The sequence below is a fragment of the Aquila chrysaetos genome, chromosome 3 (genome assembly GCF_900496995.4).
Source record: "Aquila chrysaetos chrysaetos chromosome 3, bAquChr1.4, whole genome shotgun sequence".
NCBI classification, from domain to species: Eukaryota; Metazoa; Chordata; class Aves; order Accipitriformes; family Accipitridae; genus Aquila; species Aquila chrysaetos.
The window spans coordinates 25,246,613-25,267,584 of record NC_044006.1 but is presented as its reverse complement, the minus strand read 5'-3'; the positions used below and the strand labels follow the sequence as shown (position 1 = coordinate 25,267,584).

General features: G+C 51.0%; 1 protein-coding gene across 9 annotated transcripts; it reads right to left on the bottom strand.

Moving 5' to 3' along the window:
* Window positions 1-526: 526 nt before the first annotated feature.
* On the bottom strand, window positions 527-18,978 carry LOC115339608 (endogenous retrovirus group 3 member 1 Env polyprotein-like). Of its 9 annotated transcripts, XM_041122560.1 has the most exons (5): window positions 18,128-18,978; window positions 17,932-18,041; window positions 16,554-16,716; window positions 8,669-8,751; window positions 2,977-4,349 (listed from the first exon to the last, which is right to left on the bottom strand). In XM_041122560.1, the coding sequence occupies exons 1-5, from the start codon at window positions 18,165-18,167 to the stop codon at window positions 4,326-4,328; spliced, it is 420 nt and encodes a 139-aa protein (XP_040978494.1). In that variant the 5' UTR covers window positions 18,168-18,978; the 3' UTR covers window positions 2,977-4,325. The 9 variants fall into 9 exon arrangements, 7 of the variants coding, with proteins under 7 accessions (XP_040978490.1, XP_040978494.1, XP_040978492.1 ...); XM_041122556.1 differs by adding an exon at window positions 527-657 and having other exon boundaries at window positions 2,804-4,349; window positions 8,669-11,216; window positions 16,554-18,468; XM_041122558.1 differs by lacking the exon at window positions 8,669-8,751.
* Between the last annotated feature and the right edge of the window lie 1,994 nt (window positions 18,979-20,972).

Here is a 20,972-nt window from a genome sequence, read left to right as displayed (position 1 = left end):
GCTCGCGATAACTGACACAGGGTTAAGTGGATGGCTAGCAAGTTTGGGAATTATGGGATGGTTGAAAGATTTGCTTATGCATGGCTTAGTTATTTTAATTGTAATATTAGCAGTTGTAATGATTGTACCACGTATCATAAAAATAGTTGAACGTATGATTGCAAAAGCATTTCATGTAACTTGGCTTGCACAAAAACAAAAAGGGGGAATTGTGGGAGATTTCATGGAAAATGGGGGACATTTCTTTGAGCCTTATTATTTAGAGTTAGTTAGATTATTTAAAGTAGGCAGCAGTTAGCATGACTGGGCTGGAGTACGTGACAGCTGCAGTATGAAAGGACTTTGAACCACCAGAAAAACAACAGACATGAGGAACTTGGACAGTGGAGCAATTAATAAACAAGATAACAGAACTGCAGAGGCAAGAAGGAGCTGCAAGAGCTTTAATGCAATTAAGAAAGCTGTCAATTAAGAAAGCTGTCATTTTGGCTTAGAGCATTCAGCTGCGGGATGGGGACTTAGGAGTTGGTTTGTATCTTTGTTAAAAATCGGGGTTTCTTTTATTCTTATGTATTTTATTAGGTATAATGTTGCTTTTACTGTGTTTAATTAATTGTGTTCATAGATCTTTGCAAAGGGCAATACAGCAGGTGTTAATTGATGAAAAACAAAAAAAGGGGGAATTGTGGACACATATTTAGCTAACGGTTGCAAGAGCATTTCAGATGCCTTTAGCAGACCTTGAACAGAATAAACAAGAAGACAAAAAAAAAGAAAGATGCCAATTAAAAGAACACAGGTGCGCATTCCACGATAAAGGGAACTTGGCACAAAGAACCTCAATTCAGCAGTTTATCTTGACCAGTTAGACTGAGACAAGTTTCGCATGTTTTAGTTGGTATAACCAATTATGTCCTATGTTTATGCGCGTGTACAGAGTTGCTATAACCAATCATTAAGTGTAACTAGGCGTGTGGACAGCGTGTGAATAATGTGTGTAACCAATAGTAAAATAGCTAAACGCATGTACGGATGTAACCAATGTATAAAAATGATGTCTGATGCTCTAGTAAAGGGTCTTCGACTGTGATCATATTGATCTGTCGTTGAGTCCATTACTATGCTCCTGCAGCTGAAAGTTTGCTTTCCTAAAATTCAGGGTCCTGACTTTACTCTTCACCCATCCCATATCCCTCAGGACTGCAAACTCCACCACCGCATGATCACTGCAGCCCAGGCTGCCTCCAACCTTGACATCACCAATTAGCTCACTTGTGTTGGTGACCATCAGGTCCAGTATCGCATCCCCTCTGGTAGGGTTATTACCTGGCTTAAAAAGTTATCCTCCGTGCACTCCAGGAGTCTCCTGGATTGCCTACAGCTCGCCATGCTACTTTTCCAGCAGATGTCGGGGTGGTTGTAGTCTCCCAGCAGAATGAGAGCCTGCGAGCATGATGCCTCCGGTAGCTGGAATAAGAAGTCTTCATCAATAGGCTCCCCTTGACCCAGCGGCCTGTAGTAGACACCAGCTGCAAGGTTCCCTTTGTTGCCTCGGTCTCTAATTCTTACCCATAAGCTTTCAACCTGCTTGTGGCTATTATTCAGAGAAAGCTCTTCACAATCTATCCATTTCTTGACATAGTGGGCAACACCTCTGCCCCTCCTTCCTCACCTGTCTCTTCTGAACAGCCTGTAGCCATTGATAGCTGCACTCCAATCACGGGATTCGTCCCACCAAGTTTCAGTAATGGCAACTAGGCCGTAGCTTTCTAGCAGCACAGCGGCTTCCAACTCCTCCTGTTTGCTGCCCATGCTGTGTGCATTGGTGTAGAGGCACTTCAGCTGGGCTGTTGGCCATGTCGCCTTCTTACAGGAACACACCTCAGATCCTTTGAGGTGCTTCACTGGTGTTTCTCTGTTGGCTCCTATTACCTCAGGAGCCCCTAGCTCATCTCCGTAAGACTTTGAACATGCTGCAGTGTACCCAGCATGTCTCAGAGCAACAGGGTGAGGGCCCTCACTAGCACCCTGTCCCTCTAACCTTGGTGTGTCATCCCACAGCTTGTCACAGGCAAGCCTGATATTATCCCCCTCCCCCCGTCTCGATCCAGTATCGGGGAGAGGTTTCGATATGATCCCAAGAGCGAGATTAAGACACAAATGAGGTCAAATGCCATATAAACAAAACACCTTTTATTATCAAAAGTAGAAAATAATACTGATAGGATAGAATGGAAGAAAAAGGCAGAAATCAAGCAAGCACTTGGGATAGGGTTGCAAGAATAGTCACCACCATGGATCCAGCGGTGTCCCATTGGTCCTCAATCTTCAATTCTTTGTTGGTAGATGCACGCCATAGCTTGTCTCCACTGTCTTTTATAAGCTCGAGACAAATAGTTCACAGTTCAGTCTCTTCCACCACCCCATGACTCAAAAATTGCTTCAGGACCCATGGCGGTTTTGAGAAAAGATAGTTACGTAGAAAAGGCCAGAAAAGAGCATTTCATACAATCTGTACTACCGACGGTGTGGTTCGACGCACAGCATGAATTTGTTTAATACCATCAGGTGAAACAGTAGTTACAAATTGCATATTAGTTACAATACGTTGAATCAATTGTATAAAACATGGAATGATACATGGCAAAAACAACACCATGGCAAAACCACATAACAAGTAAAATAGGATTCGCTTGACCCACAGGCCACCTGGGAACCAGGAAAATAAGTCAATGTCCCAGCCTTTCCATGTCTGGACAGGAACGTGGGCTAGCTTCCGTATTCCCGTGGTAATTTGTTTAACAATTTTACCACTGTCATCAATTTTTAAGCAACAGTTAGAATCATTTAGTTTACCACAAACACCTCCTTCTTCGGCTAGCAGGTGATCGAGAACCATGCGATGTTGAAATATCGCTGTTCGCATTTGGGTAGCCTGATCTGCCAATAGATCAAGGGCGTTGGCTGTTTGGTTGGTAATAATCTCCAACACGTCTTGCAGCCGAATGATGTGATTTAGATTGTAAATAGGTTCTCGAGCACCACTAACCCCCTCGTTGGGGTTCCAGGTGGCAGGTCCATAATGTTGTATGATACGTTGAGGGGTCCACTCATCTTTGCCCCAGGTTTGACCACTTCCACCTGCCACAGAGGTATCAATGGACCGCCGATATCGATTAAGATCATCATATACCTTAACACCCAGTCCATCACCTTCATTCTCCGGGAGCAGAAAAAACAAGGGGTGAATTACCCCCACATAACACACTCCAGTCCAATTTGCTGGTAACAGTTTGTAGGCATGTTGGCCACACACCCAATAGTGGCCTTTTAAGGCTCGGGTACCATTTTCCAACAAACCAGTGGGTGTCCATGGTGATTGGAAATATGTTGTATTATCTACTCCTAGAGGATGGTTTGATGGACCATTCATCAACAACCTGTCCATGGCTTTTCCTACCTCCTCTGTGGTGCCCCAACAGATAGGAAGTCCATCCGGACCCATGTTCAAATGTCCCTGACAGTCTTTATTATCACTTGACCACCAAATTTGAGTCCCGTCAGGGAGCCAGGAATATGTCTTATCAGTGAATTTGCATTTCCAGGCACCAGAACCACGGTGCCAAAAGCAGGTAACATTAAGACGGTTATTAGACTGATTAGTGGAAGACCAAAAATTGGAAAACTGCTTCCTGTGCCCTGTTTGATTCACCCAAGCCCACCCGGGCCAGCGAGGTACAAAATTCGAGGAATGGGAACTAAAGAGGCTACAATACGTCTGGTAGCCTGCATTGTGTGAAATAGGGTCCGAGTTTGTGTTTCCTGAACAATTAATTGGTCTACAACCGTCAGTGAGGCAATGGTTGCCATAAGTATAGGTCCAGTTACATTTGCTGTTTCCCACAGGGACACCATCTTTCTGTGTTCGGTTCAGGCAATATTCACCTTGGGCTGGGTATCTTATTGCCCAGGGCTGCGTGTCTTCACCCCAATAAGAATCATTTTTGACCTCACTGTAATTACTCACTAACCATTTCGGGGAAATAGGGACAGCAGTCCATGGCCAGCTTTCCAAATCCAAGGGTCCGCCACATACCCAACAATTAGTCAGGTTAAAAGTGTTGGCCGCTTGCTGGCCTAAAACAATAAATTCATTTTGCCACAATGAGCCAATGAGGGGGGCACAGGAGTTTCCCCAAATATTAAAGGTGGCGACAATGGTCAACAAAAAGAACGTCTGCGGTGGTATGCCAAACATCCTATAAATATTAACAAAGCAATCACCGACAAAACCACGCAGCCAATCAGCAGGTTCATGTGTTCCTTCAGGCAGGCTCCAGAGTCTTCACCTGGAAAAGAAAAAAAACCAGACTCGGTTCATTCTAAGGAACCGGAAACAAATTGTTATTAGAAGGATGGAATAATCCACCTGGTGTTGATCTTATGTTCTTTTCCATAAGCATCCTTTGCTTTCCAAGTATATTTATTCATCGGGGTTTCCAGTACCAGAGGTACTGCCCCCACCGTGGGGAGTTCAACTAAGACTGGTTGGCCCGGAAAATGTGATGGATTTCTGGGATGACCTGGGCCATCTGGGGCTGGCATAATGGTTGGGTCCTTTGGGCAGAATGCTGTAATTTTCAGGCACCCGTTTACTCCCCAATGACTGTTAACACTAGCCACCGCATCCCATAGCCGTTTGGCCCATCCTGGCTTATGTGGTTTGAGGAAGCACTTCAGTAGCCCATTTGTTCTTTCCACAATTCCATTTGCCTGCGGATAATACAGAGTATGGTATACCCATGAGATTCCTTCCTGGGTTGCCCAGTCGTGCACTATTTTAGCAGTAAAGTGGGAACCATTATCCAACTGAATCGACCATGGTTTGGGGAAGGTGCCAAACCACTCTTTCAAAGCTTTCACTGTGTTCTCCCCAGTAGGTCTGGCAAATGCTTCAGCTTGGACTAACCCTGACACTATCTCTACTTCAACTAACACATAATGCTTTCCTTCTGATTTTCAGAAGGGACCAATATAGTCCACTTGCCAGGCCTCCCACAGCCTTTTCCCCTCCCTCAAGTGTAGGGGGTCACCTTCCAGGGGGTGTCTTTCTAAGCGGCTACAACATTGTTCACAGGCGGACACACAAGTCTTACATTCTTCCCTGGTAACTGGCCAACCTCGAGCTTGGGCCTCACAGTAGACATCTTTGACCCCTGAATGTTTCCTCTTTACATGCAGCCACTCTAACAATCACTCCCAGTTTTTCTGCTATTTGGGTGTTCTGGAGGGGAGCTAATCGGGCTAATTCACCAGCTTTGCCATTCTACCGACTAACAGGGGTGCTATCCTGTTGATGGGAAGCCACCCAGGCTACTGCAAATTTTCCTTGCCTAGCAAAGGTTAGAGTATCTTGCCACTTTTCTTTCTGCCATACAGGCATCCTATTGACCTCCCACTCATTCTGTTCCCAGAACAGAAGCCATTCAGTACAGCCTTTAAATACGGCATAAGAGTCAGTATAGATATAGACAGGAGAGGTAAATTGGGCTTCATGTTGGAAAACACTCCATACTGCAACTAATTCCCCTACTTGAGCACTACCCTCCCCTTTGGTGATTATTTGTTTGTCTGCGTCTACGCAGAGTCTACAGCTCAATATTTCCAAGTTTTTCCTTCTCGCTTAGAGAAAGCATCAGTAAACCAAACATTCTGCAACTGCTCGGAAAATGGAGGGGCCACTTGTATTACAGGAGGGAGTTTGGGTGTTTCTCTGTCTGGGCTCATCTCTTGAATGGTTAACATCTTGGTGGCTCCCTCAGACACTGTAAAAATGTCACAATAATGCTCTATCTGGGCATACCATTTCCGCAGAGAGGCTCTCTGAGCCACCTAAATGGGCCTCTAAGCACTACTGGCTGTTGCTGAATAGTCCATTCAGCCTCTCTCAAGGTTAAACTGACTACAAACCAACCCTCCTCCCAGGCTGTATATCTTTTTTCGGTGTCTTTAAAACTACAGGAATAGAACCCAATAGGCTGAATGGGTCCTTCAGGGCCCTTTTGCCATAAATGTACTGATACTCCTGTCTTGGCAAATCCCCATTCAATATGGACGGGGTCTATCGGGTGAATGGGACCAAGAGCTTGATGAGCAGTCGCTTCAAACACTAGCAACTGCAGTGCTGCTTTGTGGGGTTCAGTCCATTCCCACTGGGCCCCTTTTTGCAACAAGTCATACAGGTGTCTTGCAATAATTGAAAAATTAGGGATATGTTTTCTCCAAAACACAAGTAATCCTAGTACATGCTGCAAATCCTTTTTTGACTCTGACATTTTAATCTGATCTAATGAGGAAAGGGTGTCTGGTAGAATACATGTCATTCCTCCCTTCCACCAAATTCCTAAAAACTTTACTTCACTCGAGGGTGTTTGTATTTTCTCTGGTGGAATTTTCAGCTCCAAACTTTCTAAGTGGGAAATTTTATTATCCTGAGTTATCTGAACTTTTTCTGTCTCATCCCCTCCCACAACAATGTTGTCAATGTATTGGTAAACGCTGACCACCTCCTCTGTCTGAACTACTAGCTCCTGCGCTAACGCATGATGGGCTAGAGTGGGGGAATGCTTATATCCTTGTGGGAGTCGGGTGAAAGTAAATTGCTGACCTTCCCAAGTGAATGCAAAGCAGTCTTGGTCCTCTGGTTGTAGGGGGACCATAAAAAACATATCATTAACATCCACTGTTGCCATAATCGAGTGGGCTCGTTCCTGGATTGTAGCTATAAGCTCAGCAACACTAGGTACCGCGGCTGTCAACGGACCAGTATTTGCATTAAGTCTGAGATAATCTATAGTCACTCTCCACTTGCCATTAGGTTTTTGTACTGGCCACACTGGGGAGTTAAAGGGAGAGTGTATCGGCCACTCTGTTACCAACTTTTCTAATTTGTCTGTTCATAGCCTGTCCATTAAGTCATGCGGGATCCCCTTCTGCTGTCCCTCCGCCCACAGTCTATTATGTTTGTTAGGGATGTCTCTCCCTCCTGGCGGTTTGGTGAGGGGTGTTCTCTTATCACTCCCAGGGCGCAGAACTATTTTTACTTCTGCTCACCTCAAGCCCCTGGAGTCCGTTTTGGTGGCTGGAAGGTTAACGGGACCATACTTGCGCCCGTAATTAATTCCTGGGCCACTTCTCCCCAAGTCCACATTTTCCTATTCGGTTGGTGCGCGGATCAGGCATGAGTCCTTCTAAAGCAGCCACCACTCTCTCACCCTGGGGCATTGCCTGTATCTTTCCTTGTAATTGTATACCAATTGGCTTCAAAGAATCCGGGAGTCCCCTTATAAGGTGAGTCATTCACTCGGGATCTACCGGCATCATCATCATTGGGGACTCCTGTCTAGGCTCCAATTTTCGATCGTACATCATCTGCAGACAAGCTGCCTTCTGCACACTCTCTACTAATTGATGAACAGTCCCTGTAACTGCGAAGGGGTCCCCCCTCTCCAAGGGGTTCAACCCCCTGCCCAACAGGCAGCCTGTTGGGTTAAAGACTGGGGGGGCGCAGTAATTCCCGGTAGTTAAAAACACTCACGGTGCCCAATACCCTTCCGCCTCCTTTTCAGTTAACAGAATCTGGTCCCCCCCAGACAACAATACTCTCCACACATACTCCATTTCTGACTCCTTAGGCGTTCGGCCAAATTCCTTTTCTAGTTTCACCAACTCGTTGGCGGTATAGGGGGCCTCCTTAGTTGTAACTTGGGGGGACTGGTCCTGCTCATCATCGTAAACATACTCAGTCTTGACTAAGGGTCACAACAAAGGCGGTTCTAACTTCTCTACTCTCTCTTTCGCTGCCTGCAGGTCATCAAAGGGGTAGCCAATTTCTGATCTCGGGGGAATTCCCTTGCGGACCGTATCTGCAAGGAGCTGCTCCTTAAGAGCAGTCTGCAAATGTTTCACTTGGTTCTTTTCTGCTTCAAGTTGTTCTTTTAATTCTGCCACTTGTCCCTGAAGGGACCGAGCGAGGTTTTGGAGGGATTCAATAATTTGAGATTCTGCAGTGAGGCGGCAATCCCTAGCCTCTCCTGCTGCAGCCAAACTAGCACCGAGAATGGCACAAACAATAGATTTTCCCTTTCCTGACTGCACTCTAGCATCTTTCTGTTGAAGCGACCATCTGATCAACAACGCTCTGCAGATTATGCCAGTTTCCCTGAGCCCAGTCTACCCCAGGCACAGAGGGTCACGCTTTTATGTTTTTCTAAAAAATCAAACAAAACTTCTTTCCCCAAAGGGGCAATTTTACTATCATCCATCTCATATAAAGCAGGGAAGCGGTTGTCTCAGGAAGGCAGCACGTAAAATTTTAAACACAACACAAACCCTTACATTCCTGAGAGGTCTCACGTATTTGGGAAACAGTACGGCACTCTCCTCTCAAGGGATCCTGTCTGTGATGCCAATTTAATGCCCCGACCCAATATCGGGGAGAGGTTTCAATATGATCCCAAGAGCGAGATTAAGACACAAACAAGGTCAAAGGCTGTATACCCAAACCAGCTTTTATTATCAAAAGTAGAAAATAATACCGATAGGATAGAACGGTAGAAAAAGGCAGAAATCAAGCAAGCACTCGGGATAGGGTTGCAAGAATAGTCACCACCATGGATCCAGCGGTGTCCCGTTGGTCCTCAATCTTCAATTCTTTGGTGGTGGGTGCACACCATGTCTTGTCTCCATGGTCTTTTATAGGCTCGAGACAAACAGTTCACAGTTCAGTCTCTCACAGCCCTTCAAGTCTAGTTTAAAGCTCTGTCAATGAGCCCTGCTAGCTCATGAGCAAAGACCCTCTTCCCCCTTTGAGAAAGGTCAATCCCATCCAACGCCAGCAAACCTGGTACCACGTAGACCATCCCATTACTGAAGATGGTCTGATGGACCACAGGATGAGAAAAAAGGCCAGGGAACAGGACAAGGGGGAATAACGGGACAGCGAGCTGGGCAGGGGGACACAGTGAGAAATGATGTGATAGGCAGTGGTATGGAGATATACAGACAAAAAATTAGGAGGAAGAGAGAGGACAGAGAGAATAAGAGAAAAGGGACAGGGAGCAGGGCAGAGATGGAGAAAGAAACGTTAGAGACAGAGAGAGGAGGAGACTGACAGGACTGAGGCAGAAAGATGGAGAAAATAAAAATAGATAGTGATGGGTAGCAGGCCAGAGGGACAAGGAAAGACAGGAGGAAGGACAGAGAGATATAGAAAACAGGTGAGGTACTGGGAGCCAGAAAGCAGGATGCTGCAAAAGAGACAAGAGATGGGGAGCAGAACACTGGGATAAAGAGCCAACGAGAGCAACAGAGAGAATGACAGAGACATGGAGCAAGAGAAAAAACAGGAACTGGGAGCAAGACAGAGAGGTGAAGCAATAAATAACAGGAACAGGGAGCAGCACAAAGGGTCAGAAAGAGTAAGAGATGAACAGGAAGAAGGATAAAGACAGTGAGATGCATAATGAAAAAAAACAGTGACCGTGAGCAAGACAAAGGGAAAGAGAGAGAAAGAAAAGGAGGGAGAAAGATAGGAAGGCAGGGACATGGAGGGGCACATATAGGCGCAGAGAGGAAAAGAATGCCAGGAAACAAGCCAGAGAAATTGTGGGAAAAAAACCATACAGATGCAGATCAGGACAAAGAGATGGAAAAGAAAAAACAGCGATGGGCTCCAGGACAGAGATGGAGGATGAAAAGAAGGAGGGAGAGGGAGCAGGACAAAAGCGCAGACAGAAGATGAAATGGGAGCGGTAGAACAAGAGGAAGGAAGAAGGAGCAGGACAGAAGAATAGAGAGGAGAGGGACAGGGAAGCAAAACAATGACAGCAGCATGGGAAAGAGAGGGACCGGGACTGCCTCCAGCAGACCGGGAGCCTGCAGTCCCAACAGCCCCAGGCGGCCAGCGGGCAGGAGGCACCCGCACGCCCACCGAAAGGGCTCGTTCGCCTCACCGGCGGCCCTGGCCCTCACCCACCACCGGGAATCGCGCCCGGCACGCTGCCACGCTGCAGCAGCGGCAGCAGCACCGGCGGCCGCGCTGCAGTTCCGCGCCTCGGCCGCGAGGCGGGGGCAGCAGCGGCGGCGGCAGCGAGCACCCGGGGGGCGGCGCGTGCCCGGGCGCGGCGCTGCCGTCCCGCGCTTTGCGCGCCGGCCCCGCGCGGACGGGGCGGCCGCGGCGTTTCCTCACCGGGCGGCAGCAGCGAGCGCGGCGGCACCAGCCTGCCGGCACCGCGTCGCCGTTACCGGCCGGACGGCAGCGTGGGCCGCGGCGGCAGCTCCGCGCATGCGCGGCGCCCCACGCGCAGCACGGCGCGCAGGCACGGCGGGGGGGAGGTGGGGGGAGCGGGCGCAGCGGGAAGCCCGCAGGAGACCACGCGAAACCGGCAACGGAACTACACCTCGCGCCGCACCCGCCCGAGAGCAACGCTGCTGCCCGGCAGCCGAGTCCGCGAACGCTACAGCTCCCGGCACGCCCCGGGACACACAGCCCGGCCGCCCGGCGCCGGCAGACTACCGCTCCCGGCACGCCCCGGGACGTAACACGGCCGGCCGCCAGCTCCGCGCCCCAGCAGGACAGCTCCCGGCACGCCGCGGGAGGCAGCCCTCCCCGCCCTCTGACCCCCCGCGGACACCGGTTCCGCTCCCCCAACCCCTCCGCCGACGTACCCGGGATCCCGGCCGAGCCCCCGGCTCTGTCTCCGGGTAGGCCCCTCCGCCCGGCTCCGACACGGCGCGGCCCCGTCGCCATCAGCCTCACTGCCGGCAGCTGGGGCTCCTCCGGCCCCGGCCCGCAGCTGGAGCCCTGCAGGAACGGGGGGCCGGGGGGGGGGCATCGTCCGACCCCCCCCAACGCATCACCTCCTCCCCCGGGCTCCCTCACGGCCCCTCGCACGGTGCAAAGGGAGCGCAAACGCAGCCGGGAGGGCAGAGGGGACGGCGAGGGTTTATTGGGTCACGCTCCTAGCCAGTCCTGGGAGCGAGTCTGCTCTGGGGCTCGGGGCCCCCGATGCTCCCCCTGCCCCTGGGCCACCTCAGCAGTCGGTCCCAGAGCCACGCTCGTCGGTCCATCGGGGAACAGACAGTCACTCTGTCAGCTCCTGGAGCGATGGGCTGCTGGGCAGAGGCGAGGGCTGCCAAAAATGAGGAGCAGGACGCTAGAAGAGAGGACAAAAGTGGCAGCTGGCTGGACAGCAGGGGTGCAGCAAGAAATCATGAGGCAGGGAACGGGACAGCGACAAAGACAGGGAGCCTGACAGGGATGGAGAAAGAAGCAGCAGGGAGAGAGGAAGAGAGGCAGCACAAAGAGGGAGGGGGAGCGGGACAGAGACCGACAAAGAAGGAGGGGGAGCAGGATGGACGTTCAAGAAAAACCTGGGACGGGCAGCATGCCAGAGAAGGAGGAAAGAAGCGCAGGGACAGGGAGCCAGACTGAGAGAGATGGAGAAAGACAAAAAAGAGACAAAGAACAGGGCAGAGAGGGAGGAATGGAACAACAGGGACAGGGAGCCGGGACAGTGAACGAGGGAGGGAAGGGCCAGAGTGGGGCGGGGAGCAACACAAAACAAACCACATAGCTACATGATACAGGGCAGAGAGGGAAAAATTAAGAAATAGGGACATGGAGAGGGAAAAAAAGAGAGCTGGAGAGCAAAAAGAATAGCGTTGTAGTTTCACCCCAGCCAGCAATTAAGCACCACGTAGCTGCTCACTCACTTCCCCCCCCCACCCAGTGGGATGGGGGAGATGATAATTGGGGGGAAAAAAAAAAAAAAAGTAAAACTCATGGGTTAAGAACAGTTTAATAGAACAGAAAGGAAGAAAATAATAATAATAATAAAATAATAATAATAAAATGGCAATAATAATAATAAAAGAATTGGAATGTACAAAACAAGTGATGGACAATGCAATTGCTCACCACTCGCTGACCAATACCCAGTTAGTTCCCAAGCAGTGATCCCCCCCAGGCCAACTCCCCCCAGTTTATATACTGGACATGATGTCACATGGTATGGAATACCCCACTGGCCAGTTTGGGTCAGCTGTCCTGGCTGTGTCCCCTCCCAGCTTCTTGTGCTCCTCCAGCCTTCTTGCTGGCTGGGTGTGAGAAGCTGAAAAAATCCTTGACTGAGTCTAAACACTACTTAGCAACAACTGAAAACATCAGTGTGTTATCAACATTCTTCTCCTACTGAACCCAAAACATAACACTATACCAGCCACTAGAAAGAAAATTAACTCTATCCCGACCAAAACCAGGACAAATAGCAATGTGTACAGAAAGAAGTGCGGAGGAATTTAAAGTAGGGTCATCAGGGAAGCAGAGACAGTGAGACAGAGAAAGGACAAATGTGACAGGCTACAGGGCAAGAGGGAGGAATTAATAAATAGGGACAGAGAGCTGGCTAGAGAGAGATGGAGAAAGGCAAAAGATTGCACAGGCAACAGGACAGAGAGGGAGGAATTCAAAAACCAGGGGCAGGGATCCAAACAGAGAGAGGCAGAATTAAAATGGGAAAAAGCAACAGGCCACAGGGCAAAGAGGGAGGAATTGATAAGTAGGAACGTGGGACCAGACAGAGCGTGATGGAGAATGGAAAAAAAATAGTGGTGTGTACAGAGAAGAGGGAGGAATTAAAGAACAGAGGCTGGAATCCAGACAGAGACACATGAAGAAGGAAGAAAAAAAAAAAAAAAAAAAAAAGCCGTAATGGGCTACAAGACAGATAGGGAGGAAATAAAAAATAGCAGCAGGGAGGGAAAAAATCCACACAGGCTACAGGGGGCAGAGGGAGGACCTAAAAACTGGGGACAGGGAGCCAGACAGAGAGAGATGGAGATCGCAGGGAATAGCGGGTTGTGCAGGAAAAAGAGGAAGGAATTAATAAATAGGGACAGGGAGCTGGACAGAGAGGGATGGAGAAAGGCAAAAATAGTGGCGGGGTACAGGGCAGAGAGGAAGAATTAAAAAGTGGGGGCAGCGAGACGGACATAGAGAGACGAAGAAAAGAAAAAAGCAACGGGCTATGCAGCAGAGAGGGAGGAATTAAAAAACAGGGATGGGAAGCAAGTGAGAATGAGATGGAGAAAGGGGTGGGGATTAAGAGCTGGGAAAGGAGAGGCGAAGAAAGAAACAGAATCGCAACGTGCTACAGGGCTGAGAATGAAGAAACTGAACAACAGGGAGAGGGAACCAGACGAAGAGAGACAGAGAAAGAAAAAATAACTGATGGTCACAAGGACAGAGAGGGAGGAATAAAAAAATTAGGGAGACAGAGCCAGGCAGAGAGAGCTGGAGAAAGAAAAAATAGCCAGAGACAATATAGCAGAGAGAGGGAGGAAGGAAAAAACAGGGATCTGGAGCCGAACACAGAGAGACGGTGAAAGAAAATTAGAACGATGGGCTACAGGGAGGAAAGGGAAGAAGGAAAAGATAGGGACGAGGACCCAGACGCAGTGTGACACACACAGGAAGTACAGCGACAGCTAGAGGGTAGAGAGGGAGGAATTAAAACATAGGCACAGGGAGCCAGAGGTGCAGGGGGGGAGATGGATAAAAAGCAGGGGAAAAAAGAAAGAAGAGCTATAAGGAAGAGAAGGAGGAATTAAAAATTGGGATCCAGATCTGGACAGAGAGATGGAGAAAGAAGAAACTGAAAAATAGGGAGCAGGAGCCAGCCAGCCAGCGACACAGAGAAAGGAAAAACCATGATGGGCTCCAAGACAGAGATGGAGGAATTTCAAAAAGGAAGGGACCTGTAGCTGTTGGTTTGGGTTTGGTAGCAGGGGAGGGGCTACAGGGGTGGGTCCTGTGAGAAGCTGCTAGAAGCTTCCCCGGCTCCAATTCAGACCCACCTCTGGCCAAGGCCATCAGCGATGGTGGTAGCACCTCTGGGAGAACAGATTTAAGAAGGGAAACCTGCAGTGGGGCAGGAGATTGGAATGTGAGAGGAACACCTGTGCAGATACTGAGGTCAGTGAAGAAGGAGGGGGAGGAGGTGCGCCGGAGGAGGGGATGCCCCTGCAGCCCCTGGTGAGACAGCAGGCTGTCCCCCTGCAGCACATGGAGTGGAGCGGGGGAGCAGATGCCCACCTGCAGCCTGGGGAGGAGCCCACGTCGGAGCAGTCAGATGCCCCCAAAGATGGCTGTGACTCTGTGGGAAAGCCTGCACTGGAACAGTCTGCGATTGAAAGACTGCAGCCCACGGGAAGGACTCATGTTGGAGAAGTTCGTGAAGGACTGTCTCCTGTGGGAGGGACCCCACGCCGGAGCAGAGGAAGAGTGAGGAGTCCTCCCTCTGAGGAGGAAGGAGCGGCAGAGACAAGGTGTGAAAAACTGACCCCAATCCCCGTTCCCCGTCCCCCTGCACCGCCATGGGGAAGGAGGTGGAGACAATAAGGAGTAAAGTTAAGCCTGGGACGGAGTGAGGGGTGGGGGAAGGTGTTTTAAGATTTGGTTTTACTACTTATTATCTTTATTTTGATTTGATTGGTAGTAAATAAAATTGATTTTGTTTTTTTCCCCAAGTTGAGTCTGTTTTTTGCCCGTGACCATAAGTGGTGAGTGATGCCTCCCTGTCCTTGTCTCAACCCACAACCATTTCTTTATGTTTTCTCCTCATCCCACCGCGGGGGAGGAGTGAGCAAGCGGCTTCTTGGTGCTTTGTTGCCAGCTGGTCTTAAACCACGACAGTTGTACAGAGAGAGACAGAGAAAGGGAAGATAGCAACAGGCCACAGGGCCACGAGAAGAATTAAAAAGTAGGGACAGGGAGCCGGACAGAGAGCGATGGAGAAAGGGGAAAAAAAACCCTGCGACAGGCTACAAGGCAGAGAGGGAGCGATTAAAGACTCGGGACAGGGAGCAGGACAGAGAACAGAAAAACAGCAACAGGCCGCAGGCCAGAGAGGGAGGAATTACAAAACCAGGACAGGGAGCTGGACAAGAGAGAGATGAAGAAAGACAAATAACAGCATTGTGCTACAGGGCTGAAAGGAAGAAACTGAAAAATAGGGACCAAGAGCCAGAGAAAGGAGACACAGAACAAATCGCAACAGGCCACAGGCTAGAGAGGGAGGAATTATAAAAATGGGACTGGGCGCAATCTACAGAGAGATGTTAGGGAATGAAAATTTAAAGAGCAGTGCATACAGGGCAGAGAGAGAGGAATTAAAAAAAAATAAGACAAGACAGGGACAGGGAGCCAGACAGAGACACACAGAAAAAATAAAAAGCAGCAATGGGCTACAAGACAGATAGGGAAGAATTAAAAAAACCTGTCAGGGAGCCAGACAGGGAGAGAGGGCGAGAGAAATGAAGTTGCAACGTGGCACAGGGCCAAGGACAAAATTGAAAAACGGGGCCTGGGAACTGGAAAGAGGGAGCCAGAGAAAGAAAAAACTACCGATGGGCTCCAGGGCAGAAAGGGAGTAATGAAAAAACAGGGGTGGGGAGCCAGAGAGAGAGACTGAGAAATAAGAGGGAGACAGCAACTGGCCACACAGTACAGAGGAAAGAAGTACAAAAGAGGGACCAGGAGCTGGATGGAGAGAGGCAGAGAAAGAGAACTTCACAAGTGACAGGCTACAGGGCAGAGAGGGAGGAATTCAAAAAATCAGGATCAAGTCGGATCAAGAGAGACGGAGAAAATAAAAATGGTGATGGGTAACAGGGCAGAGAGGAAGGAATTAAAAAACAGGGACAGGGAGCTGGACCAAGAGACTGAGAAGAGGAAAAGTCCTGACAGGCTTCCAGAGAGAGAGCGCAGGGCATTAAAAATTAGAGACAGGGAGTTGGACAGAGAGAGATCAAGAAAGGAAAAATCTGCAGCAGGCTACCAGGCAGAGAAGGAGAGTTTAAAAATGGGGACAGCAAGACAGACAGAGAGGGAAGGAGAAAGGAAAGAAGCAACAGGCAATGCAGCAGATAGGGAGAAATGAAGAAAGAGGGACAGGGGCCAGACAAACCAAGACATGGAAAAAAAAAATATAGCAACAGGCTAGGGGGCAGAAAGGGAAGACTTAGAAAAACAGGGAGAGGGAACAAGACAGAGTGAGATGGAGAAAGGGGAGAATACTGACAGGCCGCTGGACAGAGAGTGAGAAATTCAAAATGAGGGGCGGGAAACAGGATAGAGAGAGACAGAGGAATAAATCATCTTGCAATATGCTACAGAACCAAGAAGGAAGACCTTGAACAACAGGGACAGGGAGACAGACAGAGAGAGCCAGAGACACAAAAATAGTGGCTGAGAGCTGGACAGAGAGGCGGAGAAGGAAAAAATAGCCACAGGCTACAGGGCAGAGAGCGGGAGGACCTAAAAGATGGGGACAGGGAGCTGCTCAGAGTGAGATGGAGAAAGGAGGTACAGGGGAGAAAAAAAAAACCAAAAACCTCACAGTGACATGGGAAAGAGAGGGGGGCAGGGGAGGGGCAGGGAGGGACTAGGACGCAGAAGAGGGGAGACAGGGCTCCGAGGGCCCGGGACTCACCGCAGCTCTTGCTCTTGGCGCTGCGAGGAGACTTTGCCAGTTCAGACGCTTCTTTCTGCTGTAACTCTGGCTGCTTGGCTGTCCTCCACCTAAGAATATGTGGGTGACCCACAGCTCTTACGAGATGAAGATTCCTAGACACATAGCCTCGCTCGCTTGTGCACTATGAGTAGGAAAGAGAGACAAAACGATAAGCAGGGAGCAGAACAGACGGATCAAGAGAGAAATTGAACGAGAGGAATAAAGAAGGAGGAAGAGAGAGAAAAAGACGGGGAACAAGCCAGACGCATTGAGGGGGGAGAAAAGAGAGAGACAAATTAGGACAAAGCAAGGGAGAAACACAAACCAGCTCTGGGCTGCAGGATGAGAAGAAAGGCCCAGGAGCAGGACCAAGGGTACAGCGAGCTGGGCAGGAGGATATAGTGAGAAAGGGCGAGACAGACAGTGGTATGGAGATACACAGACAAGAAGTTGCAGGGGGAAGTGGAGGACAGAGAGAATAAGAGAAAAGGGACAGGGAGCAGGGCAGAGATGGAGAAAGAAACGTTAGAGACAGAGAGAGGAGGAGAGTGACAGGACCGAGGCAGAAAGATGGAGAAAGAAAAAATAGATAGTGATGGGTAGCAGGCCAGAGGGACAAGGAAAGACAGGAGGAAGGACAGAGGGATATAGAAAACAGCTGAGGGACAGGGAGCCAGAAAGCAGGATATTGTGAAAGAGAGAGCAGGGAGCAGGACAGTGGGATAGAGAGCCAACGAGAGCAACAGAGAGAATGACAGAGAGGTAGAGCATGAGAAAAAACAGGAACAGAGAGGTGAAGGGATAAGTAATAGGGACAGGGAGCAGCACAAAGGGTCAGAGAGAGTAAGAGATGAACAGGAAGGAGGACAGGGACAGTGAGATACAGAATGGGAAAAAACAGCGACAGTGAGCAAGACAAAGGGATAGAGAGAGAAAGAAAAGGAAGGAAGGAGAGAGATAGGAAGACAGGAACACAGAGTGGCACATACAGGTGCAGAAAGGAAAAGAACACCAGGGAACAGGGCAGAGAAATTGTGGGGAAAAAAGAAACAGATGCAGATCAGGACAAAGAGATGGAAAAGAAAAAAAACAGCAATGGGCTGCAAGACAGAGATGGAGGATGAAAAGAAGGAGGGAGAGGAAGCAGGAGCAGGGCAAAAGTGCAGAGAGAAAAAGAAAAGGGAGCAGGAGAAAGAGAGAGAGGAAGAGAGAGCAGGACAGAAGAATAGAGAGGAGACGTACGGGGAAGAAAAAAAATAATGACAGCAGCATGGGAAAGGGAGGGGGCCAGGAGAGGGGCAGAGAGGGACTGGGATGCGCAAGAGGGGTGACAGGGCCCCGAGGGCCCTGGACTCACCACAGCTCTCGCTCTTGGTGGTACCAGGAGGATTTGCCAGTTCAGACACTTCTTTCTGCTCCTCTTCACCGTTCCTTTTCTGTAACTGTGGCTGCTTGGCTGTCCTCCACCTAAGAGAATACGTGTGTCGCATCTCTTCCAATATAAGGCTTCCTAGACATGCAGCCTCGCTCGCTCGCACACTACATGGCCGTACCGTGCTGTTGGTGACGCATACAGACCCTGTGGTAGTGCATGTCGGTGGTCTGACCTGCTGTGGACTACGAAGAGGGATCCTTCCTCACCCGGAGAGGCTGGCTCTCTCTTGCCTGCAGCGGGAAGCAGCTGCTGGCCGGAGGGCCTTCCATTTCTTCTTCTTTAACGTTCTCTGGCCTCTCCAGCTTCAGCTGCAGCAGCTCCTGTCCATGGCCGGCAGGTGCTCTGCTTGTCCCTTTTCGCTCCCACGCCGTGAGGAGAGGCAGACCAGGCAGAGACTGCCCACACGAGCCTGAGGCAGGTGCAGTCAATGACATCCCCAGGGGGGGAACAGACAACCATGCCCCCAGCGCAGCCCCTGCGAAAGAAGCAGCAGTGACCCCTATTACTGTCGCCCGCCCCTGGCCGGAGGCTCTCCTTACGCAGCGGCTTCTGGAGGTGCACTGAGGGCCGGCTTGCTGCCCTCACGACAGGGCTTGGGGGCTGCCTGGGGCTACGGGGCAGGCGTCAGCGGAGGGGCTGGAGCTGGGGGCTGCTGCGCGGGGCGAGCGGGGCCGGGGGAGGCTCCGGGGGAGCTCTGGCGAGCTGGGGAGGCGCCCGGGGGGTGCGCCCGGGGGGTGCCCGCCTCCGTCCGCTCTTCCCTTCTGTCCGCTCCCGGGCAACTCCCTGGGGCTGCCCTGGCCCGGCTCGCCCCCGGCAGACCGGGAGCCTGCCGCAGCGGCCGCTTTGCACCTTCCCGTCCCAGACCCCCGGGCGGCCAAGAGACACCCCCCGCCGAAGGCGACCGCTCGCCTCACCGGTGCTCCTGGCCTTCACCCGCTGCCGCCGAGACCCGCGCCCTGCGCGCCGCCATGCTGCTCCCGGGCACCGCGCATGCGCCGGCCGCCGACACGGCGCGCAGGCGGGGCCGGGGCCGGGGCCGGGGCCGGCGCGCGAACGCCGGTCTGCAGTGCCGCATTCTGGCCGCCAGGTGGCGGCAGCGGCGGCGGCAGCGGGCACCCGGCGGGCGGCCGCGGCGTTTCCTCAGCGGGCGGCAGCAGCGAGCGCGGCGGCAGCAGCCCGCCGGCACCGCCGCGTCGCCGTCGCCGTCGCCGTCTGGACGGCAGCGTGGAGTACAGGGCCGTCACGGCGCGTTCGCAGCCTGCCAGCTGCAGTACCGACTGCTGGTCGCCGGGCGGCAGCATCACCTTAACGATCCTTTCCTGAGCGTCAGCTGGGTGAGAAATGACTGACAGACACCTCAGCCCAGTTTAGACCAGCCAAGGACGGTAACTACTTACTGGGGGTACAGAGCTTACATTTCCCTGCCCTCTTCCCCCTCGCAGCCCGGGCAGGAATCTTCATTGCCTCCGTACCAAAAAGCACCCGAGCGGCCGGAGCGTTTCCGTGCTTTGCATTTGGCTGCTTTAAAAGTCCGGTGGTTGCTTCTGTCCCTGCCCCACACCCCATCACCTAGGGAGGAGAACCAGCACGGGGAACTTGTGGAACAGGGCGGGGGGGTTGCCCCGGAGCAAGCCCCGGGGACTGCTGTATCAGTCTGCATGTGGCATCAAGGTTGTGCGAGTGACAGCAGCAAGTCAACACAGGGTGGCGAGAGATTTTAAAAAAATAAGGCAACACGGGTGACATCCTGAAGGCGGGCCGGACAAGACCAAAAGCTGCTTTGCGCCAGAGGGGCAGCTCTGTTTTGCAGGAAACAGCAGGTCCAAGCAGACCAGATGCAAGTGGCTGATCTGCAAGTGAGCAATACGCTGGTGATCCTTGGGCTTTGCTGTGCCGTTTGCACCCTTCCTCACCCCTGTGCTATCAGCACTCTGCTCTCCTAACCCTGCATACACACAAGGCTTCCCGTGCAGGCCTTGTCACTTAGGTAGGAGACACTGCACAGTGTTACTTACCACCCTGCCCTCCAGCGTGCAAAGTAATTAGACATGAATTAGACATGAGGGAAAGCAAAGAGGCATCTTGGTATATTAGATGTCCTTAGCAGATGACCGTAGAGCCCTGGAGGTTCCATCTTTGTACAGCAGCACAGCTCTGCACTCCTTGCCACTTCTGCCAGCAAGCGTCACAGTTGCACTTTGCTGCCTGCAACACGCAATACTTAATAGGCTGGATGGGCTGTTCTGCCAATGTGTCGGGTAAGCAGCTCAGTTCCTTTGACTGAAATACTTCACCTCCTTAAAACAAACACTTCAACACTCAGCTTCTTTAATTCAGACCCCTCTAAATATCTCCTGGCCTGCAAGCCATTTTCAGCTAGCAACACGGCTGAAATACAGTGCTGGTAGAAATCTAGCTGTCATCTTGCTTTGATGGCAAAAGGCTTTTGTAACTTGAAGCCCCGATTGTTTTGGCATCAAGACTGCAAGTCAAGAAATATGCCTCTACTTGAACAAGCAAGACACTTGCCAAACAGCTGTGCGCAGTGATACATGGCTGCCTGTGACTGACACCTTTTTCTCCTAAAAGCAGAGCACAGTTCCCTTGTGAAGAGCCATGGGCAGTGCAGAAAGTACCTCAGCTTTCCCTGCACTGGGTCCCCAGAAAACAGCATCTTAGTCTGACTGGAGTGTGCAGCACCCTGTTTTCATCCCAGCCCCTTGCCCTTGAGAAAGTGGCAGCCTGTAGCAGTGGCAGAACCGTTGCTGCCCAAAGAGAAAGGGATGACTTGGTGTAAAGCTCTCCAGGGTGCCTGTGTCCCATGCAGAGTTGATGACCTCAGCAGCCTGTACACGGGGCCAAGCTAACAACCTGAGAAGGAGGCACAGGGGGTAGCACTTTCTGCAACAACTGTACTTTCCAGCCTAGCTGGACAGAGTAAGAGGCAAGAGAAAGGGGCCTGC